Source organism: Leopardus geoffroyi, chromosome C1 (assembly GCF_018350155.1).
Source record: "Leopardus geoffroyi isolate Oge1 chromosome C1, O.geoffroyi_Oge1_pat1.0, whole genome shotgun sequence".
NCBI lineage: Eukaryota > Metazoa > Chordata > Mammalia > Carnivora > Felidae > Leopardus > Leopardus geoffroyi.
Window position 1 is genome coordinate 187,623,823 of NC_059328.1, and position 27,535 is coordinate 187,651,357.

Genomic DNA, 27,535 nt, shown 5'->3' on the forward strand with positions numbered 1-27,535 from the left:
GGGCGGAGGGGCGGCCCGCCGGCCAAGCAGAGCCCCCAAGTCTGGCTTGCAAAAGAGGAGGGGCAGGATGGAGTGTGTTCCGACAGCAAGCGGGACTTAGCATCTGGGAGGTCATAAGTTAACAGCTCTGCTCAGAATGCGGGAAGGCTGGAGGACAACGGGAGGGAGAGTTGCTGAGCCCCTGGACAACAGAGCTCAGTTTGGCAGGGAATAAAGGCGCTTGCAAGCGCCATCTCCCTCACCCATCCCCCAGCCAAAATCCCATAGGGAACCAGTCCCTGCCAGGGAACTTGCTTGCTCCGCGCAAACGCCCAACGCTGTGCTTCTGCGGAGCCACCCCTCAGGCAGCGGGTCTGACTCCCTCCCGCTTCCACAGGGCCCCTCCTGAGATGGATCACCTAAGGAGAAGCGAGCTAAGCCTGCTCCTCCTGCCCCCGTGCACCTTGCCTACCCACCCCAGCTAATACGCCAGATCCCCAGCACCACAAGCCTGGCAGTGTGCAAGTAGCCCAGACGGGCCACGCCACCCCACAGTGAATCCCAACCCTAGGAGAGGGGAAGAGAAGGCACACACCAGTCTGACTGTGGCCCCTGCGGTGGCCTGGGGGCAGACATCAGGTCTGACTGCAGCCCCGCCCACCAACTCCAGTTATACACCACAGCACAAGGGAAGTGCCCTGCAGGTCCGCACCACTCCAGGGACTATCCAAAATGACCAAACGGAAGAATTCCTCTCAGAAGAATCTCCAGGAAATAACAACAGCTAATGAACTGATCAAAAAGGATTTAAATAATATAACAGAAAGTGAATTTAGAATAATAGTCATAAAATTAATCGCTGGGCTTGAAAACAGTATAGAGGAGAGCAGAGAATCTCTTGCTACAGAGATCAAGGGACTAAGGAACAGTCAGGAGGAGCTGAAAAACGCTTTAAACGAGATGCAAAATAAAATGGAAACATCCACGGCTCGGATTGAAGAGGCAGAGGAGAGAATAGGTGAACTAGAAGATAAAATTATGGAAAAAGAGGAAGCTGAGAAAAAGAGAGATAAAAAAATCCAGGAGTATGAGGGGAAAATTAGAGAACTAAGTGATACACTAAAAAGAAATAATATATGCATAATTGGTATCCCAGAGGAGGAAGAGAGAGGGAAAGGTGCTGAAGGTGTACTTGAAGAAATCATAGCTGAGAACTTCCCTGAACTGGGGAAGGAAAAAGGCATTGAAATCCAAGAGGCACAGAGAACCCCCTTCAGACATAACTTGAATCGATCTTCTGCACGACATATCATAGTGAAACTGGCAAAATACAAGGATAAAGAGAAAATTCTGAAAGCAGCAAGGGATAAACGTGCCCTAACTTATAAAGGGAGACCTATAAGACTCGTGACTGATCTCTCTTTTGAAACTTGGCAGGCCAGAAAGGAATGGCAGGAGATCTTCAATGTGATGACCAGAAAAATATGCAGCCGAGAATCCTTTATCCAGCAAGTCTGTCATTTAGAATAGAAGGAGAGATAAAGGTCTTCCCAAACAAACAAAAACTGAAGGAATTCGTCACCACTAAACCAGCCCTACAAGAGATCCTAAGGGGAATTCTGTGAGACAAAGTACCAGAGACATCGCTACAAGCATAAAACACACAGACATCACAATGACTCTAAACCCGTATCTTTCTATAATAACACTGAATGTAAATGGACTAAATGCGCCAACCAAAAGACATAGGGTATCAGAATGGATAAAAAAACAAGACCCATCTATTTGCTGTCTACAAGAGACTCATTTTAGACCTGAGGACACCTTTAGATTGAGAGTGAGGGGATGGAGAACTATTTATCATGCTACTGGAAGCCAAAAGAAAGCTGGAGTAGCCATACTTATATCAGACAAACTAGACTTTAAATTAAAGGCTGTAACAAGAGATGAAGAAGGGCATTATATAATAATCACAGGGTCTATCCATCAGGAAGAGCTAACAGTTATAAATGTCTATGCACCGAATATGGGAGCCCCCAAATATATAAAACAATTACTCATAAACATAAGCAACCTTATTGACAAGAATGTGGTAATTGCAGGGGACTTTAACACCCCACTTACAGAAATGGATAGATCATCTAGACACACGGTCAATAAAGAAACAAGGGCCCTGAATGATACATTGGATCAGATGGACTTGACAGATATATTTAGAACTCTGCATCCCAAAGCAACAGAATATACTTTCTTCTCGAGTGCACATGGAACATTCTCCAAGATGGATCATATACTGGGTCACAAAACAGCCCTTCATAAGTATACAAGAATTGAAATTATACCATGCACACTTTCAGACCACAATGCTATGAAGCTTCAAATCAACCACAGGAAAAAGTCTGGAAAACCTCCAAAAGCATGGAGGTTAAAGAATACCCTACTAAAGAATGAGTGGGTCAACCAGGCAATTAGAGAAGAAATTTAAAAATATATGGAAACAAACGAAATTGAAAATACAACAATCCAAACGCTTTGGGATGCAGCGAAGGCAGTCCTGAGAGGAAAATACATTGCAATCCAGGCCTATCTCAAGAAACAAGAAAAATCCCAAATACAAAATCTAACAGCACACCTAAAGGAAATAGAAGCAGAACAGCAAAGACACCCCAAACCCAGCAGAAGAAGAGAAATAATAAAGATCAGAGCAGAAATAAACAATATAGAATCTAAAAAAAACTGTAGAGCAGATCAACGAAACCAAGAGTTGGTTTTTGAAAAAATAAATAAAATTGACAAACCTCTAGCCAGGCTTCTCAAAAAGAAAAGGGAGATGACCCAAATAGTTAAAATCATGAATGAAAATGGAATTATTACAACCAATCCCTCAGAGATACAAACAATTATCAGGGAATACTATGAAAAATTATATGCCAACAAATTGGACAACCTGGAAGAAATGGACAAATTCCTAAACACCCAGACTCTTCCAAAACTCAATCAGGAGGAAATAGAAAGCTTGAACAGACCCATAACCAGCGAAGAAATTGAATCGGTTATCAAAAATCTCCCAACAAATAAGAGTCCAGGACCAGATGGCTTCCCAGGGGAGTTCTACCAGACGTTTAAAGCAGAGATAATACCTATCCTTCTCAAGCTACTCCAAGAAATAGAAAGGGAAGGAAAACTTCCAGACTCATTCTATGAAGCCAGTATTACTTTGATTCCTAAACCAGACAGAGACCCAGTAAAAAAAGAGAACTGCAGGCCAATATCCCTGATGAATATGGATGCAAAAATTCTCAATAAGATGCTAGCAAATCGAATTCAACGGCATATAAAAAGAATTATTCACCATAACCAAGTGGGATTCATTCCTGGGATGCAGGGCTGGTTCAACATTCGCAAATCAATCAAGGTGATACATCACATTAATAAAAGAAAAGATAAGAACCATATGATCCTGTCAATCGATGCAGAAAAGGCCTTTGACAAAATTCAGCACCCTTTCTTAATAAAAACCCTTGAGAAAGTCGGGATAGAAGGAACATACTTAAAGATCATAAAAGCCATTTATGAAAAGCCCACAGCTAACATCATCCTCAATGGGGAAAAACTGAGAGCTTTTCCCCTGAGATCAGGAACACGACAGGGATGCCCACTCTCACCGCTGTTGTTTAACATAGTGTTGGAAGTTCTAGCATCAGCAGACAACAAAAGGAAATCAAAGGCATCAAAATTGGCAAAGATGAAGTCAAGCTTTCGCTTTTTGCAGATGACATGATATTATACATGGAAAATCCGATAGACTCCACCAAAAGTCTGTTACAACTGACACATGAATTTAGCAAAGTTGCAGGATACAAAATCAATGTACAGAAATCAGTTGCATTCTTATACACTAACAATGAAGCAACAGAAAGACAAATAAAGACACTGATTCCATTCACAATTGCACCAAGAAGCATAAAATACCTAGGGATAAATCTAACCAAAGATGTAAAAGATCTGTATGCTGAAAACTATAGAAAACTTATGAAGGTAATTGAAGAAGATATAAAGAAATGGAAAGACATTCCCTGCTCATGGATTGGAAGAATAAATATTGTCAAAATGTCAATACTACCCAAAGCTGTCTATACATTCAATGCAATCCCAATCAAAATTGCACCAGCATTCTTCTCGAAACTAGAACAAGCCATCCTAAAATTCATATGGAACCACAAAAGGCCCCGAATAGCCAAAGTAATTTTGAAGAAGACCAAAGCAGGAGGCATCACAATCCCAGACTTTAGCCTCTACTACAAAGCTGTCATCATCAAGACAGCATGGTATTGTCACAAAAACAGACACATAGACCAATGGAATAGAATAGAAACCCCAGAACTAGACCCACAAATGTATGGCCAACTCATCTTTGACAAAGCAGGAAAGACCATCCAATGGAAAAAAGACAGTCTCTTTAACAAATGGTGCTGGGAGAACTGGACAGCAACATGCAGAGGAATGAAACTAGACCACTTTCTTGCACCATTCACAAAAATAAACTCAAAATGGATAAAGGACCTGAATGTGAGACAGGAAACCATCAAAACCCTAGAGGAGAAAGCAGGAAAAGACCTCTCTGACCTCAGCCGTAGCAATCTCTTACTCGACACATCCCCAAAGCAAGGGAATTAAAAGAAAAAATGAATTACTGGGACCTTATGAAGATAAAAAGCTTCTGCACAGCAAAGGAAACAACCAACAAAACTAAAAGGCAACCAACGGAATGGAAAAGATATTTGCAAATGACATATCGGACAAAGGGCTAGTATCCAAAACCTATAAAGAGCTCACCAAACTCCACACCCGAAAAACAAATAACCCAGTGAAGAAATGGGCAGAAAACATGAATAGACACTTCTCTAAAGAAGACATCCGGATGGCCAGCAGGCACATGAAAAGATGCTCTACGTCGCTCCTTATCAGGGAAATACAAATCAAAACCACACTCAGATATCACCTCACGCCAGTCAGAGTGGCCAAAATGAACAAATCAGGAGACTATAGATGCTGGAGAGGATGTGGAGAAATGGGAACCCTCTTGCACTGTTGGTGGGAATGCAAATTGGTGCAGCCGCTCTGGAAAACAGTGTGGAGGTTCCTCAGAAAATTAAAAATAGACCTACCCTATGACCCAGCAATAGCACTGCTAGCAATTTACCCAAGGGATACAGGAGTACTGATGCATAGGGGCACTTGTACCCCAACGTTTATAGTAGCACTCTCAACAATAGCCAAATGATGGAAAGAGCCTAAATATCCATCAACTGATGAATGGATAAAGAAATTGTGGTTTATATACACGATGGAGTACTACATGGCAATGAGAAGGAACGAAATATGGCCCTTTGTAGCAATGTGGATGGAACTGGAGAGTGTGATGCTATGTGAAATAAGCCATGCAGAGAAAGACAGATACCATATGATTTCACTCTTATGTGGATCCTGAGAAACTTAACAGAAACCCACGGGGGAGGGGAAGGAAAAAAAAAAAGAGGTTAGAGTGGGAGAGAGCCAAAGCATAAGAGATTGTTAAAAACTGAGAACAAACTGAGGGTTGATGGGGGGTGGGAGGGAGGTGAGGGTGGGTGATGGGTATTGGGGAGGGCACCTTTTGGGATGAGCACTGGGTGTTGTATGGAAACCATTTTGACAATAAATTTCATATAATGAAAAAAAAAAAAGCTGGTGATGGATTTAAGCTTATGTCTTTTTTTGTTCTTCGTAGATCTCCTTGAGCAAACGGAGACCTTCCACAGTACTGCATTCACCTCTGAACTGCTCCAAGGGTCAGAATGCAGCTCCTGCGTACTAATTTTGTTGGAATTCTATTTCTCACTCTGAAAAGTAAAAGGTATGGTTGATCCAGAATGATTCTCCTTGACTCTTTTTTCCCCTGTCAACCTACTCAGATTACTCTGATTACACTAAGCAAAGTTTGATACTTCATTGATGTCAGTCAACGCACTTCACATTTTCTCATTTAATGAATTCAATGAGTGGTTAATGGATGCAAACCACAGTACTCCATACTAAGAGAAATGGAATGAGATGTGATGCTTTTTATTTAAGAAGAGAAAAATAGAGGCACATAAATACTGAAATTAGAAGAAGAAAAAGTTAGGTGCTACAAAGAATTGCAGATAAAGCAATTTGCCAACTGTGTCTCCCAGGACAGTTGAGAGCACTGGGCCTACTGCCATTTTTCAAGGCTTCTGAGAAATTAAAAAAAAAAAAAAAAAGTTACCCAAACATGGTTAAAACAGTTATGTTGTAGTTCATATTTAAGAATTAAGACTTTTGAAATAACAAAAAGTACATTGTATGTTTGCAAAAGAATAAGAGGATTCACAAAAAGGATGTAATTCACAGAGGCCATATGTTTGTGACTGGAGGCCCAAGTTAACAGTTGGCTGGTGATCAGATTCTTCATGTCCCCATTTGTGGGTCATATCAGTATCTACCCGAGCCCCTTCCTGATGGTGAGGCCATCCCAGCTGCTCCGTTTCCCAGCCTCAGTCAGTGCTGACTCAATAGGACATAGAGACTGGGTGATGTGGAGTCCCAGTAGGGTCTCACTGGAAAGTTATAAATACAATGAACAGGTCTTTGAATTGTAGGGGCCCCAGGTGGCTCAGTAGGTTGAGCGTCTGACCTTGGCTCAGGTCATGATCTCATGGTTCGTGAGTTCAAGCCCTGCATCAGGCTGTGTGCTAACAGCTCAGAGCCTGGAGCCTAATTCAGATTCTGTCTCTGTCTCTCTCTCTCTCTCTGCCCCTTTCCTGCTAGCGCTTTCTCAAAAATAAATAAACATTAAAAAAAAATAAAAATAAAAAAAATAATAAAAGTACCCACAAAGTGTTCCTCACCATATTGCAAAAGACTAGGACAGTGTTAGCAGGGGCTAATTGGCGGGCAGAGTGGAGCTGTGGTGTGAGTGATGTTGCTCCCAATAAGAGGTACTGGGAGACTGAGACCTTGAGCTTATCAGCAGTTGTTGACACAGATAATTAGAATCCTCCTTCTTGGAACATTTTTGTCATTTTCCTTCCAGGATACCAGGTAGATGATTTGTCATCTACCTCACTGACCACTCCCTGTCATTCTCCTTTTCGGGGTTTCTCCAACCTCTCAACATTGGAGTGCTCTGGGTCTCCATTCTCCTACCTCTTCCTACCTCTGGCTCTACTCCCTGTCTTGGAGATCTCATCTGATCTGAGGGCTCTAAGTATCATGTATATGCCAACGACTGTCAAATGTATATCTGCAGCCAGAGCTCTCTCTCAGATCCACTTATCCAACTGCTTACTTGACATTGTCACTTGATAGTAAGAAGCATCTTGAACTTCCTATGCTCAGCTCCTGACAAATGTGTACCTCCCCCCACAGTCTGCCCCAATCGCAGAAAATGGAAATTCCATCCTTCCTGTTGCTCAGCTCCAAATCTTGAAGTCATCCTTGACCCCTCTTTTGTTTTGTTCTCATACTTAACACCCAACCCATTAGCATATCCTACCGGTTTCTACCTTCAGAATATATCCCAAATGGGACCACTCCTCACCACCTCTGCTATTTCTACCAGGTCAAAGCACCATCTTCTCTTGCTTGGGTCCTTACGATTACATCTTAACTGGACTCTGCTTCTACCCTTGGTCACTGTAGTCCATTCTCAATGCAGTAGCCAGATTCATCCTTTTGCAGGGTCAGGTGGCTCAGTTGGTTAAGCATCTGACTCTTGATTTTGGCTCAGGTCATGATCTCACAGTTTGTGGGATGGAGCCCAGCACAGGGCTCTGTGCTGATAGCGTGAAACCTACTTGGGTTCTCTCTCTCTTCTTTCTCTGTCCCTCCCCTGCTCATGCTCTCTCTCTCAAAATAAATAAATAAACATTAAAAAATTAAAAAAAAAAAGATTAGTCATTTCCAAATGCAAGTTGGATCATGTCACTCTTCTCAGAACCCTCTGATGGCTTCCCATCTCTTATGGGCTAAATTGTGTCCCCCCAACATTTATATGTTGAAGCCCTAACTCCCAGTACCTCAGAATGTGACAGTATTGAAGACAGAGCCTTATAGGGGGATTAAGTTAAAATGAGGCCATTATGGTGGGCACTAATCCAACCTTACTGGTGTCCTTATAAGAGAGATAGGACACACAGAGAGACACCAGGGATGTGCATACACAAAGAAAAGACCATGTGAAGGAGCAGAAAGTAGGTGGCCATCTGCAAGCAAGGGAGAGAGTCCTGAGAGGAAACCAACACTGTGGGCACCTTGGTCTTGAATTTTAGTCTCTAGAACTGTGAGAAAATAAATTTCTGTTGCTTAAGCCACAGTGTCTGTGTTTTTTTCTGTTTTTTTTTTTTTGTTGTTGTTTGTTTGTTTGTTTTGTTATGGCAGCCCTATAGGCTGTCTCTTTCAAAGTAAAAGCCAAAGTCCTTATACTGGTAGCAAGCTTTACTATATGAGTTTCCTATTGCTGCTGTAACGAATTACTACAAGCTCAGTGGCTTAACACAAAACCAACTCATTATCTTACAGTTCTAGAGGTCAAAGTCTGGAATGGGTCTCACTGAGCTAAAAAATTAAGGTGTTGGCAGGATGATATTCCTCCTGGAGGCTCCACAGGAAAATGTTTTCTTGACTTTCCTGTTCCTAGAAGCTTCCTGTGTTTGTAGCGGCATTTTTTTCTCCATCAAAGCCAACAACTGTATCACTCAGCTTCAATTGTCACATCTCTTCTTTCATGAATAAGGACCTTTGTGATTACACTGGGCCCATCCAATAATTCAGGATGATCTGTCCATCTCAACGTCCCCTGATTAGCAAGCATAATTCTATCTACAACCTTAATTCCCCCTTGATGAGTAATAGAACAGAATCATAGTTTCCAGGGATTAGGATGTATCTTTGGGGGGCCATTATTCTGCCAACTACATTCATCATCTCTGCTACTTCTCTGACCTCACCTCTCCCCATTCTCTGCTCACATCCTCCACTCCTGCCACATGGGCCTCTTTGCTTTCCTGGAAAAGACCAAATGTGCCAAGCAGGTTCCCACTAAGGGGGAATTTGTATTTGCTGTTCCCTCTGCCAGGAGTGCTAGTCTCAGATATCAGCAGGCTCCTGCTGTCCCCTTTACATAAGGATTTTCCCTGAAATACCCATAGAAAATAACAACCCTGCCTTCACTATCCCCTCCTCCCTTTGCCTGTGTTATATTCTACATAGCACTGGGATGCACTGGGATGTATTAACTTCTTTATGGTCATTTCCCCCCTAGAATGTAAGCTCTGGAGCAGGGACTCTTCTATGTTCACTGCTGTCTCCTGGCACCTGAAATAATGCCAAACAAATAGTAGGGGCTCAATAAATATTTTCCAAATAAATTGAATACAAAGATACATGCCTAAACTAAGTTATACTTCTAAGCTTAACAAAATATGGATAAAAATTTAATTTATGAATAAAAATAGAGCTGCCACCTACCAAAAACCTTAGACATAGAACAGTAATCAGTAAAAAGGTAAGCCACCACCATAAACGCCTGGGAGTTTCCCCAAGGCTCTTTGCCTATGACATGCATCATGTATTGTTCCCTTTTAGGGCAGGAAATAGTGGCTGTCAGGGGTACCCCTAATTGAGAGCTTATTTGTTGTGACTTTGAAAGTGGGTGCAGAGCACCACACAATTTGCATGCAGGATCTGAGGTTTGGGGGAAATCATTGTAGGTTCTGGTAATTCCTTCCCCATGAACATAAAAATACTTACTTTGGGGCAACAACAGGTTTTGCTGTGGGTTGGACACAATTTTGTTTTTTTGCAGCTGAAGGAAGAGGAGTTAGCCTGAAAATGCAAAATAGATAACAAAAAAGAGAAAATTAGAAATTCAGAAACCTGTTTTAGCATTCCCAGATTAGGTAGATGCCCATCATGACCCCAAAATGGGAATACATGCTCTGACTGCTGAAATCTTTAAAGTCAGGAAGGTCTTGGGGAGTCTCTAGAAGAAGACCTGAGAAGGTTCATTTCCCAGGGGACCCTGGGTTGGCAGCTTGTACCCCAGAGCCCAAAGCTCTTTTTCTCCCGAGGGGGGCTATCAGGTCCTTTCTTTGGAAGCTGACCTTTCCCTGCTGCACAAACTCTGAGATATTCTCATTTATTTTTATTATTCATTCATTTCTCTCTCTCTCTCTTTCTTTCTTTCGAGAGGTGCAGGAAGGGGCAGAGAGAGATGGAGAGAGAGAGAATTCCAAGCAGGCTCCATACTGTCAGCACAGAGTCCGATGTGGGGCTCAAACCCACAAACTATGAGATCATGACCTGAGCCAAAATCAAGAGTCGGATGCTTAAACAAGTGAACCACCCAGGCACCCCTGAGACTTCTTCATTTAAAATGACACCGAGTCTAAGCAGGACTGGCAAGAGCAATGTGCTGCCAACAGGCTGGCTGGGAAAGCTGTGTAAAGCTAGGCTTTCTGGCCTTCTTGGGATTTTGTTGCCTAGTTGACTATTTGGATATATTGAAGAGAAAGAAGGCTGCAAATGGAATTCAAGGGCCCTTGTTCTACTCCATCCATATAATCCATACTTGGGCTTCCCTGTGGAGGTCTTGCTTGGTGGCTGAGGGGTCTTGATTAGCTTCCGTGGTCCCAAGTTCCAAGGGTCCCAGCAGGTACAGTAGATGAGAGGGTTGGGGTACATGGCAGGAGCTGCTAGATCAGGAGGTCCTGGTTGAAGTGGGAAAGTAACATCAGAGAGTTACACCATTCAGAGTCAAAGCAATGATACTTAAGAGACAAATTAGGAAAGACCCAGCAAAAGCCCAAAGCACACATGGTAAATTCTGGGAGCTGTTGATCTGGTGCAGGGTCTTGACTATAGAATAACATCTCACTCCTTGGCACCCAGTGGACTTGACTTGAAAGCGATTTAAAATTTGTCACCATTGAGTGCATACTGTGATCCAAGCACACAATAAGTGATCAATTATTGTTATCTCAATTTTACAGATGAGGATACTGAGGTTCAGAATGATCACAGGGGTAGCAAAAATCTCCTAGGCCCTTCTTCCATCAGGCCACATTAGCTCTCACTGAAATGAGGAGAAATCCCTACAGTAGATCTTGCACAGAACTTCCTGAAAAATTAACTTTGTTACTCAAATTACAGTGCAAGTGAATGTCTCAATTTCTCATCCCTGTTCACCTGCCCGAATTATAGATCAAAATCCTTCCTTCTTAGCTCCATGAAAACAATACCAAAAAATCCCTATTACAAAGGTCTGCGTGAAAGACAACTATCAGATAAACATGGAAACTTGACCACATTTGTTTATTTTCTTTATTTTCCAGAACCCCACAAAAATGATAGTACAGGATTGTGAGATAGTAGAAAAAATATATTGGTCTCTGCCCCCAGTTCCTGACACAGGGCTCCTAAAAACCTTGTGAATCCCTAAGTGATAAGAGCACTAGGAACATCTGCTGTTCTAATGAGGCAACTGTGGGTGGGCTCTGGGATGGAGGCTGGTCACCAGAAAAACCAAGACATGTTTAAAAACTTGGAGATATCAGCCTCAGCCCCTGCCCCTATCTTCCCAGGAGGGGAGAGGGGCCGGAAATGGAGTTAATAACTGATCATACCGTGAGGAAGCCTCCATAAAACTCCCAGCAGAATGGGATTCAGTGAATTTGGGGTTGGCAAAGACATCCACACTCAGGGGGATGACACACCCTGACTCCATGAGGACAGAAGCTCCTATGCTCAGGACCCTCCCAGACCTCACCATATGTATTGCTTCATCTGGCTGCTCATCTGTATCCTTTATCATATCTTTTAATAAACTGGTAAATGCAAGTAACTGTTTTCCTGAGTTCTGTGAGCTGTTCTGGTAAGTTAATTAACCCAAGGAAGGGTCACAGAAACCTCTGATTTCTAGCTTATGGGTCAGACACACAGATGACAACCTGAATTTGCGATTGGCATCTCTGGTGGGGGTGGTGAGTGCAGTCATGTGGGACTGAGTACTTACCTGTGGTATCTGGTGCTATCTCCAGGTAGAGGGGGTCAGAATTGAGGTAAATTGTAGGATACCCAGTTGGTGTTACAGAGAATTGCTTGGTGGGGGGAAAGCCCACACACATCTGGTGTCACAAGTGTTATGAGTATGGTAGTCATGAGAGAGCAAAGGAGACACACAGCAGGAAGGACTGGCTTTTTTCCTAATTCAAGGATTAAAAGAGGTTTAATTTGACAAGAACAGGGAGAGTGGGAAAGGAGATGGAATTGCACAAGGGCTGTCCATGCAAGTTTGACACACTAACTCCCCCTATCAGCACACCATAGGAAGATGCAGCCTACACACCTGCAAAATGGGTATGAACCAGAAGGGGCCAATTCCCACAGTGAAGCCCCCAAAGACTCAGGACATGGAACTGATGGATTACTGGATAACACTGACAGACCTCTGGCAGATCTGTTGGAGCACGTAGTAGGCAGATAATGCACCCTCCCCCCAGACATGTCCATGCCCCCATCCCTGGAACCTATAAATATGTGCAATAAGAGGACTTGCAGCTGTGATTAAGTTAATGGTTTTGAGAAGGGAGATTATCCCAGATTATCTATGTGGGCCCAAGGTAATCATAAACCTTATAAAAGGGAGGGTAAGAGGGGCGCCTGGGTGGCTCAGTCGGTTAAGCGTCCGACTTCAGCCAGGTCACGATCTCGCGGTCCGGGAGTTCGAGCCCCGCGTCGGGCTCTGGGCTGATGGCTCAGAGCCTGGAGCCTGTTTCCGATTCTGTGTCTCCCTCTCTCTCTGCCCCTCCCCCATTCATGCTCTGTCTCTCTCTGTCCCAAAAATAAATAAACGTTGAAAAAAAAAAAAAAAGGGAGGGTAAGTGTCACAGAAGAGAATATGATGGTGGAAAAGGAGGTAGGAGTGGTCGTGGAAAGGCCACAAGCCAAGGAATGTGGGCACTTCTAGAAGCTGGAAAAGGCAAGGAAATGATTCTCTACTAGAGCCTCCAGAAGGAACCAAGTCTTGCCAACACCTTGATTTTATCCCAGTAAGAGCTATTTCAGACATCTGACTTCAGAACTAGTAAGAGAATAAATTGCTATTGTTTTAAGCCACTAAATTTGTTACAGAGCGGTTGTAATAGGAAACAGAGCAATTGAGGTGATATTACTAATAGAAACATAGAAACCTGGGGTGCCTGGGTGGCTCAGTCAGTTAAGTGTTCAACTGTTGATTTCAGCTCAGGTCATGATCTCACAGTTTGTGAGATTGAGCCTGGAGTCAGGCTCTGCACTCAGAATGGAGCCTGCTTGGGATTCTCTGTCTCCCACTCTCTCTGCCCCTCCCCTGCTCATGTTCTCACCCGCTCTCTCAAAATAAATAAATGAACATTAAAAAAAAAACAACAAAAGAAACGTAGAAGCCTAAGAAAATAAAAATTATATAATGACTCCGGGTTAAAAAAATATTATGTGAGAAAGTAAACATAGTTATAGTAAGGTACACTCTCATATATATTAATATAAACACTTGATAATTACTTTTAAAAAAGTTAATTGTGACTAAATTGGAAGAGCACAGGAGGGAATGGAGGAAGGATATATAAGTGCTAAAACCTCATCTACCACACCTGGAAGTCAACAGACAATGTCTAAAGCTGAAAAATTAACAAATGGGGTGAAGGCAATTATTCAGACATTAAATTCCAAAAGAAATAGTTACAAGAGCTGAAAATACTTGCCACTAAGGAGCATGCTGAAGAGTAGAACTGAGAAGTGAGGGGCAGGGGGGTGGTGGTAGAAACTCTAACTTTTCATTAATAAACTTGGAACACAATTTAAATTTTAAGTGTTATCAGTGGATTATTTGATAAAAAATAAAAGCCAATGACAAAAAATGTTAGGAGAACCAAGAGACCAATGGAAGGATTACAATGATAGCAGAGTTCACTCAAATTTCCAAGTCAGTGACTGGTTTCCAATAGTATACTAGAATAAATTTGCTTAAGAATCAACTGAAAAATGAAACAAATTTTTTTCTGTAACATGACTGATACTTGAGAAACCCGGTTACATGGCCTAATGATTTTAGAGCTAAAGGGAATCATAACTTGAGTCCATTTTACAGATGAGGAAATTGAAACTCAAAGAGATGAAGTGATTCCTGGGCCACCTGTAAATGCTCATTTAACAACAAAAATACTTACAGACGCTTGCTGTGAGCACTGTGCTAGATGCTGGGGAATATGTAACACTTGCACTGTGCCCTTAGGGAACTTGTAGTCAGGAGGGTAGCCATCAGAAAGGGAGCTGAGTTGGGAATGTAAGCTGGTGCAGCCACTCTGGAAAACAGTATGGAGGTTCCTCAAAAAACTAAAAATAGAACTCCCCTATGACCCAGCAATTGCACTACTAGGCATTTATCCAAGGGATACAGGTGTGCTGTTTTGAAGGGACAAATGCACCCCCATGTTTATAGCAGCACTATCAACAATAGCCAAAGTATGGAAAGAGCCCAAATGTCCATTGAGGGATCAATGGATAAAGAAGATGTGGTGTATATATGCAATGGAATATTACTCGGCAATCAAAAACAATGAAATCTTGCCATTTGCAACTACGTGGATGGAACTGGAGGGTATTACACTAAGTGAAATTAGTCAGTCAGAGAAAGACAAAAATCATATGACTTCACTCAAAAGATGAACATAAGGGAAGGGAAACAAAAATAATATAAAAACAGGGAGGGGTACAAAACATAGACTCATAAATATGGAGAACAAACTGAGGGTTACTGGAGGGATTGTGGGAGGGGAAGTGGGCTAAATGGGTAAGGGGGACTAAGGTATCTACTCCTGAAATCATTGTTGCACTATATGCTAACTAATTTGGGTGTAAATTTAAAAAAAATAAAAAATAAAACAAGTTAAAAAAAAAAAAAAAAGAAAGGGAGCTGAGTGAGCTGTGCAGAGACTTCGCCTTGGAAGAAAGACAGGATGTGCAGGTGGAGGCAGGTACAGGACAGACTGGGTCCTGGTGCTTGGTGGCACTAAGGTCAGGGCTAGAAAGGAGGCCTCCTAGAAAGGAGGCCAAGAGACTGGGTAAACAGTGAAGGCCTAAAGACCAGATGACAAGGCTACCATATGTAACTGTTTGCATTCTGCTGTGCATGGGGACCTAGTCAGGAGATCTCAGGGAGACAGGGTCAGGGAAGCAGTTGGGGTGGAGCGCCCTAGCCAAGAAGATGATGCCACAGGGGCTAGGATTCAGGGGAGAGTCTGAAAGGAGGATGCAGTGAGAGCAAGAGGTGCTTTGGGCCTTGTATCTGCTTTCTGCGAGGACAGGGGCCAATCGTGAACTTGGAGGACTTAGCGGGAGTTCCTGGCACAGGAAGTGAGAGTCTGAGGAGGCCAGCTCCCAGCAACTGCCTTCTTTATTCAATTTCTTTCCTGCCCAACCGGACTGTATGGTTCTTGAAGGGCAGGACTCCACTATGTCATTCTCTGTGTCCCCATGGAGCCTGGCAAAGTGACTTGTCCACAATGGGTATTTGATAAATATTTGTTGCCTAATAAACTGAGTGGCTGTAACCACAGGGACCGAGTCAACAAGGAGAAAGGAGATCCACAGATAAACTGCAAAAATGTAACCACTGTTACAATGTTATGGATAATATTAAAAATTAGAATTAAAAAACAAAATGATTGGTAAATTATTGAAGAGTAATGGAGTTTTACACAGATTTTAACTGATTAAAGCCTGTGAGAACGTGAAGAAATGCTTAAGAACAAAGATATTAAGTGGTATGTATGCAATGGATACAATTACATACAAGTATGTACCTATATGTACAAAAGCTAGAAAATAATAAAAAGTGAAAATTGGGCTAGAATATCAGGATTATGTTTTTTTTCTCCCTTCCCAATTTTGTTAATTTGTTTTTTATTTTAAAGTTTATTCATTTTGAGAGAGAGAGAGAGAGCAAATGGGGGAAGGAAAGAGGGAGAGAAAGAATTCCAAACAGGCTCCGACATGGGGCTTGAATTCACAAACTGTGAGATCCTGACCTGAGCCAAAATCAAGAGTTGGATGCTTAACCAACTGAGCCATCCACGCGCCCCCCTCAAAATCCTTTACTAAAATTTTCCTTGTGTTTTTGATTCAGGTGGGCATGATTTTGCATAACAGCTCCTCTGCTCCACTGCTTGTGGGACCTCAAGACATTTACTTTTACTTTTCTGAGTCTCAGTCTCATTTGCAAAATGGGGACATGGAAGTTCATGCCTCACTGGGCTGTCATGCACAAGAAATGAGGCCATGTCAGAAAAGCTCTTGGCACACTGCCTTGTACACATTAGGTTCTCAAAACCTGGTAACTGAGTTTAGGAATATTATAAACCCTAGTGATTTTTTGTATACTGAAGCTTTTATCCCTAATATTTGGAGATAATAGGTTTATTTGTGTGTGTGTGTTAAATTGAAATGGGCTTACTGTAAAGAAAATCATAATACAGGAAAGCCTAAGGGAGCAAAAATTATCTGAAGTACTAACACCTAGAGATGACCACTGAAAATATTTTGGTTAATAACTTCTAGAATTCTCTCTAGACTAAAGAAACAGACTTAAATAATGGGAAAAACTATACATGCATTCTATATATGCATGAACTTCTTTTAATGTCAATAACTGTAGAGATATCTTTTTTTATAGATTTAAAAAAATGTTTATTTTTGTGTGTGAGAGAGAGAAAGCAGGGGAGGGAGAGAGAGCAAAAAAAAAAAAAAAAAAAAAAGAGAGAATCTCAAGCAGGCTCCACACTGCCAGCACAGAGCCTGGTGGGGAGCTTGAACTCACAAACTGTGAGATCATGACCTGAGCCAAAACCAAGAGTTGGACTCTTAACTGATTGAGTCACACAGGCGACCTGACATATTGTCATTTTTTTAAACTGAAGTTTACTGTGGAGAAATTTTTTAAATGCACAAAAGTAGAGAAAACAGTATAATGAACTCACCCATCACCCATCATAAATTAGCAATTTATGGCTAATCTCACTCATTTATACTCAGTCCATTCCTCTAATAACATATTATTTTTAAACAAATTTAAAACAAATCCATAATTCAAATTATACTTAAGGCAAATCTATAAAACAAGTCTAAGATGTATTTCTATATCATTGTGGTTGTGTGAATTTCTATCCTACAAACATATCCATTTATATTTTTAGCCAGTTTTGTATTGATGAACATTTGGGTGTTGCCTTTTTTTTTCTATCAAACAATGCCTTGGTGTATATTCTTTTGCTTTTAAAAAGTACAGGCCTCTCCTTCCAAACACTTATAGGGATAAATATTCAAAATATTTAACAACTAGTATAGACATGGCTATTGAACAATCAAAAAAGGCATGGCTATAGGGCTGGAACAGGGTCCTGCAGCACTCCACTCCTACCCTTGTGCCAGGCATTAACCTTTAGTTGCCTAATCATGAGGAGGTCTGGGGGTACCAGAGGAGGAGCTGGAGCAACCAAGGTGGCAAGGAGGACATTTGAATGGCTTGGAAAATGTATATAGTTGATCCTTGAATAAAAACAGTTTGAACTGTGCAGGTCCACTTATACGCTGATTTTTTCCAATAAATATATTGGAAAATCTTTTGGAGATTTGTGACAATTTGAAAAAACTTGCAGCTGAACCATGTAGCCTAGGATACCAAAACAAATTAAGAGAAAGTTAGGTATTAAAGTAAGACTACTTTATATATATATATATACTTATATGTATATAATACATATAAGATAAAAATATATCTTAATTGACCGTATGTTATGGGTAAAGCTTCTGGTCAACAGTAGGCTGTTAGTAATGTTTTTGAGGAATCAAAAGTTATACCAGGATTTTTGACTGCATGGGGGTCAGTGCCCCTATCCCCTGGTGTTGTTCAAGGCTCAACTGTATATATAGCCAGTATGGCAGTATTTTAATATTTCAATGACTACATACCAGCTAAACATCAGCCCTCTACTTCCAGTACTCTCCCATGAGGAAACCACTGTTAACAGGCTTTTTTGAGGCGTATACTTCCAGAAAACTTCTATGAATATGAATATATATGTACATAAATATATTATACATAAAATCTCAAAAAATTTTTACATAAATCAGAGGTATACTTTACATACTACACCATGTATTTGCTCTTTTTACATAACAGGATATCTAGTAGCTATTTCCGAATCATCATACATAGATCTACTGTATCCACAAGTGGCTTGATGTTGCATTGTAAGGCTTTAATACTATAGAGGGTGTGTGTGTGTGTGTGTGTGTGTGTGTGTGTGTGTGTGTATCTATGCAGGCACACCCATGTGTGATGTAGGATTCTTTCTCCCTATTCTTTTCCTTTCCTGTATTTCTCCTTGATGATTTTACCCAAGGCTCAGGGGACTGAATGTGTCAATTGGTGACACTGTAGTCACCAGTGAGCCAGCTGAGCTTTCAGAAAGGTCACTGGTTAGTGCTAATAAACAGACACAGAAAGTACATAAAATGACTTTTCCAAAGAGCTTACCTGGAACTTCTCAAAGATTTGTTTCTCCCATGTGGTCCTTTTCCAAGTCAAGAGTCTTAAAGACATCACAATTTTATAGAGAAACTGTTTCTCATCGACATAAAATTAGCATTCATTTTAGATGAAATCCAGAAGTTCCAGAACTTGAGACTTTGGTTGTTCCAAGTGATTGAAATGCCGAAACAGAAAATCCGCAGTACGTGTAGGGCAGAGAGACAGACTTGCAGTGAATTCAGTCAAAGGCTTTTACAAAGGCTGAACGGGCGTCAGCACAAATTTTCTTTCTAAAGACAGTCCGGTTTGAATCTTTCAGTATTGCCATGAAAGTCAAACTAGAGGAGAAAGTCAACCTTTCATTCAGACTCTCTTGACTTGGGCCTTGAGTTGTGAGATTTGTCCTTGGGAGATGGCAGGTGAAGGTTTGTTTCTTTTATTGCTATGGAAACAGAATGGCAGCACCTCATTGGCTCAAGCACTCAGCTCTTAAAAAGAAGGCTGGAGAAGCAGCCAGCTAACAAATTCTCTAAGACACAAGACAAAATATGCTTCAGATATACTTTCAGAGGGGGGCACCTGGGTGGCTCAGTCGGTTAAGCGTCTGACTTAGGCTCAGGTCATGATCTCGCAGTTTGTGAGTTCAAGCCCCATGTCGGGATATATGCTGACAGCTCAGAGCGTGGAGCCTGCTTCAGGTTCTGTGTCTCACCTTCTCTCTGCCCCTCCTATGCTCATGCTCTGTCCCTCTCTGTTTCTCAATAAACGTTAAAAAAAGAAAAAGAAAAAAAAGTAGGACGCTTAACCTATTAAAAAAAAAAAAAAAGATATACTTTCAGAGGAAATAGAATTAAACTGCACTCCTAAACTTAATTGGCCTATGGCAGTAGTTGCCAGACAGGAGGAGGATTTTATGTTCTTCTGTCATTTGCTTACAGAAACCTAAAACTCTGAAGTAGGCAGTTTCTTCTTTGAATTTCAGGCTTTGAAATCTGTGAAAGTATAAATCCCCTAGGGCAGGAATCCTTTTCAGTTGCCAAGGAGTTCGAAATTTTTCCCCCTTAAGTTTTCCTAAGCAGAAAAGCTGCTTTTTCTCATTATAAGAAAGAAATATGCCTGCTTATGATAGACCAGGGGCTTTCATTTTTATTCTACTGCAATTCACTATAAGAAATATATTTTACATTTTATGATAAAAAGTTGCATGAAATAGTACCTTTATTACATGCTATTCTCATCTATTTTTTTCTTCAATTTAAAATGAAAGCTCATTATAAATCCATTTGATTGATTTCATGATCCACTGTTAGGTCACAACCCATAGTTTACAAAACATTGTTATACATTCATCCATTCATTTGACTTCACATTTATTATCTACTGTGTGCCAGGTACTGTTGTAAGGTGTGGGGATATATTCAGTTTGTGTGCCCACAGAGCTTAGAGACTAATGGGAAAGCAGATAATAAATTCAATAAAAGCACAATGAAACTTAAGGGCCTCACCAGATGCAGTGGAAGTGTACAGCAGGGACTTCTAATGAATCAGACAACAATTTTAGTCACAGAAGGGATTTGATTAGTGTTGCATATTAGAAAGATCAGTTTGACTGCAATGTTGAGAAACAATTGGAGAGGCCAAGTCAGGAGGCAGGGAAACCAGTTAGGAGTCTGTGGCAGTGGTCAAATGAGAACAATGGTGGCTTTGGCTGAGGGAGCTGCAGTAGGGATGGAGAAGGGAGGACAAGTAAGACTTGGTGATTGATCAAATGTCACAGGAAAAAGGAGGAGGCAATGATGGTTCATGGGTTTTTAGCTCAAGCAATTGAGTAGATGGCAGTGCCAGTTTATTGAGATGAGAAAGTCTCGGGGATAAACAGGCTCAAGGGAACAGATTATGACTTTGGGCTTGGATATGTTGAGTTTGAGGTGCCAGGGAGAAACTCAAGTGGTGATGTCCATTACAGAGTTTGTTCCATGATTTGGGAGTTCAAAAGAAGAGTCTGGGCCAGAAACACTTTAGGAGTCTTCGGGGTAGATTTAAAGGAAAGGGATGGATGAGATCACACAGGTAAAGGGTGTATGTAAGAAGAGAATAGGTTCTACAACAGAGCCCTGAGAAATATCACCAACACTTATGACAGTATTTCTTAAAGCTATGTTATAGTTCAAATGTGTATAACCATCATTTGAATGAAAGAAAAAGGTTCATTAGTTTCATGAAACATGAAGTATGTAAGTAGTGCTACCAAATTGATGCATACTCAGCAATGTCATTGGAGAATTGGGCATTTTTCATCTTTCTATCATGCCAATCTCAGTGTGTCAAGCACCATGGGCAGACTAGATGGAGACAAACTTCAAAAACAAAGAGGGAGGGAAAGAAGTTACAAAGATAACAATGAGTAGATTTGACTCATCTGGTCAAATCCATCTCCATCTAGAGACTGGATATTACTTCAAGTCTGTCTGTGTGAAATTTTATATTCAAATGCTTTCCTACAACAACAACAACAAAAAAAGCAGGATTTGGGTCTTGTGTAGAGAGTGGCTAACAGCAAAGATACAAAGGAAGCAGGCACAGAAGGAAGTCACTTGACTAGGCCAAGGCTTAGCACTAATTACCACTACTTTAGGATTTTTGTTTCCTCCTTTCTTCTCTTTAGACATGAGTACAATTTTGTCAGATTCAAAATAGCAGAAGGGAAGGAAATGAAGGCTTTTAGGGACTAAGTGTTAACTGCTCTTTTCTTTGACTGAATTTAGGGAAACTGTGGCATTGCAAAAAAGGCTCTTTCCAAAGGCCCAGGAAGGGGAATGATGCTAACAACATTCTCAGTAACTTTCCCCAAGCAATGCTCCTTATTATTTGGAATGGAGGTGTAGGAGGCCAGAATATCAACAGTATAAGAAAGTAGACGTTGAATAAATGAATGAGAGAAACTGTGACTTAAGAATCCAAGTATATCATCAAAATTAGCTTGCACACTGGGTTGGGAAATGGGCCTTGTGTGATGCTGTAGCCCTAATGAAGTGACAAAAGTGATCAGCCAGTGTGTACTTAGAGGCTTTCCATTTGGGTAGCCCTATTTGTGGCTTTCTGAGAATACTCCCAGTGTGGAAAAGTCAGTGTTCTTTTCGGAAGCTTATCATTATCTCCAAGTTGCTCAATTTCCTTTGATCATTTTTTGTCTATCAAGATCTCATTCTAGGGTGCTAAGTTCCACTGACTCATTCAGCTTTTTCCAAGTGGCCCCTCACCAGGGAGCCACAGGGATTATATAAGCACCTGCAGTGCCACTCTCACATCTAGAAAGAGGGGCCACCGCCCTGAGCCCTGGGCTTTAGAGAGTTCTGCATATCACAGGTATACCCAAAAACCTGAGTTTATTAAAGAACACATAGGCACTTGATCTGCAGCTCAGCGCTGGAACAGCAGGACCCACAACCCAAACATCTGTTGTTCTCATCAGTAACATCATTCAGGATCCAGGGAAATGCTTCTCCACACCTCTTGTCCTTTCTCTTCAAAACAAAAGATGACTGTGTCAAAATGCTATTTGTCTTTCTTTGTCTGCCTTATTTCCCTTAGCATAATACCCTCTAGGTCCGTCTATGTTGTCCTAAATGGTAAGATTTCATTCTTTTTTTTTTTTAATGGCTAATATTTCATTGCATTCTTTACCCTTTCATCTATGGATGGACACTTGGGTTACTTCCATATCTTGGCAATTGTAAACAAAGCTGCAATAAGCATAGGATGCATATATATTTTCAAATTGGTGTTTTCATTTTCTTTGGGTAGGTACTCAGTAGAATTACTGGATCATATGGCATTTCTAATTTGTTGAGGAGCCTGTATACTGTTTTCCACAATGGCTGCACCAATTTATATTCCAACCCACAAGACATGAGGATTCCCTTTACTCCACATCCTTGCCAACACTTACTTCTTTTTTATAACAGTCATTCTGACAGGTGTGAGGTGATATCTCATTGTGATTTTGACTTTCATTTCCCTAATGACCAGTGAGGCTGACAATCTTTTCGGAGAAAGGCAAATACTATATGATTTCACTTATATGTGGAATCTAAAAAACAAAAGAAACATACAAAAACAGAAACAGACTCATAAATACAGAAAACAAGCTGGTTGTTGCCAGAGGGGTGGGGATGTGGAATGGGTGAAATAGAGGAAGGGGGTTAAGAGGTACAAACTTCTAGATATAAAATAAACATGGAGATATAAAGTACAGTATAGTGCATATAGCCATTAATATTGTGATAACATTGTATGGTGACAGATGGTGACTACACTTCTGGTGAGCATTGTATAATGTATAGGATTGTCAGATCACTGTGCTGTATGCTTAAAACTAATATAATACTGTATGTCAACTACACTTTGATAATAAAAAAATTTTTTAAATACTAGGAAAGTTTCTGGTTTGTGCTGTTGCTAAGGTCAGAGACAGACACTGCTTTGGAATTCAGGAGGGATGAGGGCAGTAGTAGTGAGGTGAGAGGAAAGGTAACTTGTAGAAAGTTCTCAGCGGGGATGCATAGATTCATGCATAATGAAATACTATTTTCCAGTGGTGCTGAGCACCCATTTTTCACTTCTTTTAATGTTTTAATTTATAATTCCACAGGTACTTATTTATTAAAGCAATGCTTGGAAGACTTGCATGTTGTGACTGAAGAATATTTTACAATATGAAGTCTGATTACCTTAAAATTTATGTATATGTATGTATAGGCCTAGATATAACACAAAAAAGGTAGGGTGCTAATTCTTCACATTATTGTGTGGAATTGTGTGGATCTAGAGATTCCCTTGAAAGATGGTGAAATAGCTTTTTAAGTGGTAGCAAATTACCTAACATTATTTTGTAAAACTTCCTGGCCCTTTGTTGTAATGCTTAAATGTAATATAAAAATCTTACTTTTAAACAATTTTGTGATTTTTCTAAGAAGGCAAGAAAAATAAATTTTATGGAATACTCTTTAAATTATTTGACTTTTGTATTTTTCTCTAATCTCACATTACATTTGGTGTGCTTTACTTACATTTTCTTAAAGAATAAAACTCTTCATGCCTGCCAGCAGCTGTATTTTGTCATATTTGCCAAAAATGCACAGCAACATTTGTTCCTTTGAAAATTCTATGGCATTTGGGGCCTTATTTTATAAAAACTAATGAAAAACAAAACTCACTACTAGCATAACTCCAACTTAATATAGTAAAAACAGAGATGGAAGTCAACAGAACACCCTCAATTGTTGCCCTCATCAGAAGGTTTTGGGACTTAAACGCATCTACTGCTCATCATTTGTGAAAGAAAACACAATTAAAGATATTGGGAGGGATGCCTGGGTGGCTTAGTTGGCTAAGCGACCAACTTTTGATGTCAGCTAAGGTCATGATCTCATGGTTCATGGGATCAAGCCCCATGTTAGGTTCTGTGCTGACAGCGTGGACCCTGCTTGGGATTGGGATTCTCTCTCTCTCCTCTCTCTCTCTGCCTCTCCCCTGCTCGATCTCTCTCTCTCTCTCTCTCTCTCTCTCTCAAAATAAATAAACTTAAATAAAAAAGATGCTGGGGATATCACTAAATTTTGTATCAAAGAAAAACAAACAGAAAAAAATGTATCAAGGAATTAGAGATTCATACTTCATTTACTTATCATAAAATGCTCAGAATTCTAAATGGATATAAAATGCATTTTTCAAAAAAAAAAAAAAAACCCAACAATTAAATTGTGATAGAGAAAAGAGAACATTAAAGAACTTTTCTATCAGAGTCCAACAATTTTCAAATTTAGTTTTTTGGAAATAGCTTTTCTTTTTTCTCTTTTCTTCTTCTTTTAAAGTACTCTCCACACCCAGTGCAGGGCTTGAACTCACAACCCTGAGATCAAGACCTGAGATTGAGTCAAATGGTCCACCGATGGAGCCACCCAGGTGCCCTTTTTCTTCCTTCTTTCCTTCCTTCCTTTCCTTTTTCTTTTTTCTTTTCTTCTTTTCTTTTCCTTTTCTTTCTTTCTTTTTTCTTTTTCTTTCTTTCTTTCTTTCTTTCTTTCTTTCTTTCTTTCTTTCTTTCTTTCTTTCTTTCTTTTTTTCTTTCTTTCTTTCCTTCTTTCTTTCTTTCTCTTTCTTCTTTTAAGAGATAGAAGTTTATTGAATACACTGCAAAGGAGTGTTGGGCACGACATCAAAGGAGAGACTGTCTGCAGTGAGGCAGTGGTGAGGAGTCACAGTTATAGGGTGAAGTGAGGGAGTATGGGAACATACGGAATTTTCCCTTTTTTTTGGTAATCTCAGGGACCAGTGCCTGGTAATTGATCAGTTAGGGCCTATGGCTATTTCAAGGTGGGTGCTTAATGAGACTCTTTGCATTCAGCTTGGTGATTGCTGTGAGCCCTTTTGCCTTGCTCAAGCTGTTCCTAAAAGGGAAAAGGCCTCTATATTCCTCCCTGATAGACTGACAATAACAAATCTTTGGCATTTGGGTGGTCTTATCTTTAGTGGCTTCTTTCTGCTAAACGAGGGGCACCGAGATGTCTCTACCTATGGGTCAACATTGGTCAGTTGGGAATTTATATGTAGGAATTATGAAAGGCAGAGGCAGCTGAATCCAAGGTAGACAACATACATGAATTTCTGAGTAGAAAGGGTCATTTGTTGGCTTAAAGTTAAGGCAGTGAAGGAATCTTGGCACCAGGTGGAGAGACATCAGAAAAAACAATGAAATAAGATTATTATTATTATGAGAAAGGAAGCCTGAATAAAAGGCCTTTGATAGTTGACCAAAATCTTCCTCCAGTCCAGGAGTTTAACCAGTTGAAGAAGAGACAGATTGATCTTTTAAAGTGCCACTTTGAGTATTCATGTCTTCTAGTAATCCTGTCACATTAATGTGGTAATCTGGAGTAGCATAACATTCTGTTTTAATAAGGCAGAATAATAGAAATAATAGGATAATAGAATAAAGGAATAATAGATTCTTCCATGAGATGCAGTCAGGATATCAAGGGCCATTTGGTTTTGGAGGGCTACCTTTTGAATTTATTGGTGACGGCATGTTGGGCTTAGTTAAATGTGGCCACCGTATGTTTGGCTAAAGCCTCTTTTTGCAATTTTATATCAATAGAGGCAGCTCTTGGGACAAATAAGGCTAAGGGAGCCCTCTTTATTTGATGTCTAACCTTAACAATATCCCAATTATGAGGAATCACTGGCAAGTGGGAGAAGACCTGTCTGGGGGTATGGGCATTCCCAAGTACATCATACAATCCAATCACAAGGAAAGTGGGGCCATCAATTATTTCCATAAGTCCATATTTAACCCCATCGAGTGGAGTCTATTCTGGCTCTTAAGGAGCAATTTTGTCATCCCAGACATACAGAATTTGTTAAGGTGATAGTTGGGTTAAACAATTCTTAGGGAGTCCATCCCATTTTCCAGTTGTTCAAATAACCATATGTCCATTATTCTGTTATTATCCCTACAGAATAACAAGCATGAAGACTGTCTATACATGAGCTATTGTGACACTTTCTCTGAAGTTTATCTCAAGTTGTCTAGCTTAGGTAACCAACAAACATTTAAACACAATCAGAACTAGAATTCAACATCTGCAGAAGTGTTATTAAAATATAATTTCTCTCTAAATTCACACTTATTTCTAGAAGTAGTCAAATCAAGACTAATTCATTTAAGAAACAAGTCCAATTTTAATGAACTTGGCCTAATTATTTACATAAGCTCAGCAAGAATAGAGATTGATCATATAGACCTTTTTAAAATTTGCTTTGCTGGAACTTTTCTATTTTTCTTTTTTTAAAAAATGTTTATTTATTTAGAGAGACAGAGAGCATACATGTCAGCAGGGTAAGGGTAGAGAGAGACAGAGAGAGAGAATCCCAAGCAGGCTCTGTGCTGTCAGCACAGAGCTGGACATGGGGTTTCAATCTCACGAACCATGAGATCAAGACCTGAGCTGGAATCAAGAGTTGGTTGCTTAACCAACTGAGCCACCCAAGTGCCCCTGCTGGAACTTTTCATAAGGAATCTTGAGATTGAACTTTTAATGCACTTTTCTTTCCACTATTTTTCAAAATTTATTTTTTAAATTTACATCCAACTTAGCATATAATGCAACAATTTCAGGAGTAGATTCCTTAATGTCCCTTACCCATTTAGCCTATCCCCCCTCCCACAACCCCTCCAGTAACCCTCTGTTTGTTGTCCATATTTAAGAGTCTCTTGTTTTGTCCCCCTCCCTGTTTTTATATTATTTTTGCTTCCCTTTCCTTATGTTCATCTGTTCTGTGTCTTAAAGTCCTCACATGAGTTAAGTCATATATTTGTCATTCTCTGACTAATTTTGCTTAGCATAACACCCTCCAATTCCATCCACGTAGTTGCAAATGGCAAGATTTCATTCTTTTTGATTGCCGAGTAATACTCCATTGTGTATATATATACGACTTCTTCTTTATCCATTCATCCATTGATGGACATTTGGGCTCTTTCCATATTTTGGCTATTGTTGATAGTGCTGCTATAAACATTGGGGTGCATGTGCCCCTTTGAAACAGCATACCTGTATCCCTTGGATAAATACCTAGTAGTGCAATTGCTGGGTCGTAGGGTAGTTCAAGTTTTAGTTTTTTGAGGAACGTCCACACCGTTTTCCAGAGGGGCTGCACCAGCTTGCCTTCCCACCAACAATGCAAAAGGGATCCTCTTTCTCCTTATCCTCACCAACATCTGTTGTGGCCTGGGTTGTTAATGTTAGCCATTCTGACAGGTGTGAGGTAGTATCTCATTGTGGTTTTGATTTGTATTTCCCTGATGAGGAGTGACATTGAGCATTTTTTCATGTGTCAGTTGGCCATCTGGATGTCTTCCTTGGAGAA

At 40.4% G+C, this 27,535-nt stretch overlaps 1 protein-coding gene across 4 annotated transcripts in view; it reads right to left on the bottom strand.

Moving 5' to 3' along the window:
- Positions 1-27,535, bottom strand: part of FLACC1 (flagellum associated containing coiled-coil domains 1) — a 63,435-nt gene that overhangs the window by 24,219 nt on the left and 11,681 nt on the right. The window contains exons 1-3 of one of the 4 annotated variants that reach the window (XM_045480728.1): positions 18,617-19,195; positions 10,613-10,751; positions 9,793-9,867 (exon numbers count right to left, since the gene is read on the bottom strand). In XM_045480728.1, the coding sequence (XP_045336684.1) occupies positions 9,793-9,867; positions 10,613-10,725 (188 nt within the window). In that variant the 5' untranslated portion in view covers positions 10,726-10,751; positions 18,617-19,195. Of the gene's footprint in view, positions 1-9,792; positions 9,868-10,612; positions 10,752-18,616; positions 19,196-27,535 lie in introns of those variants that run through there. The other 3 variants (XM_045480732.1, XM_045480730.1, XM_045480731.1) reach the window with 3 other exon arrangements.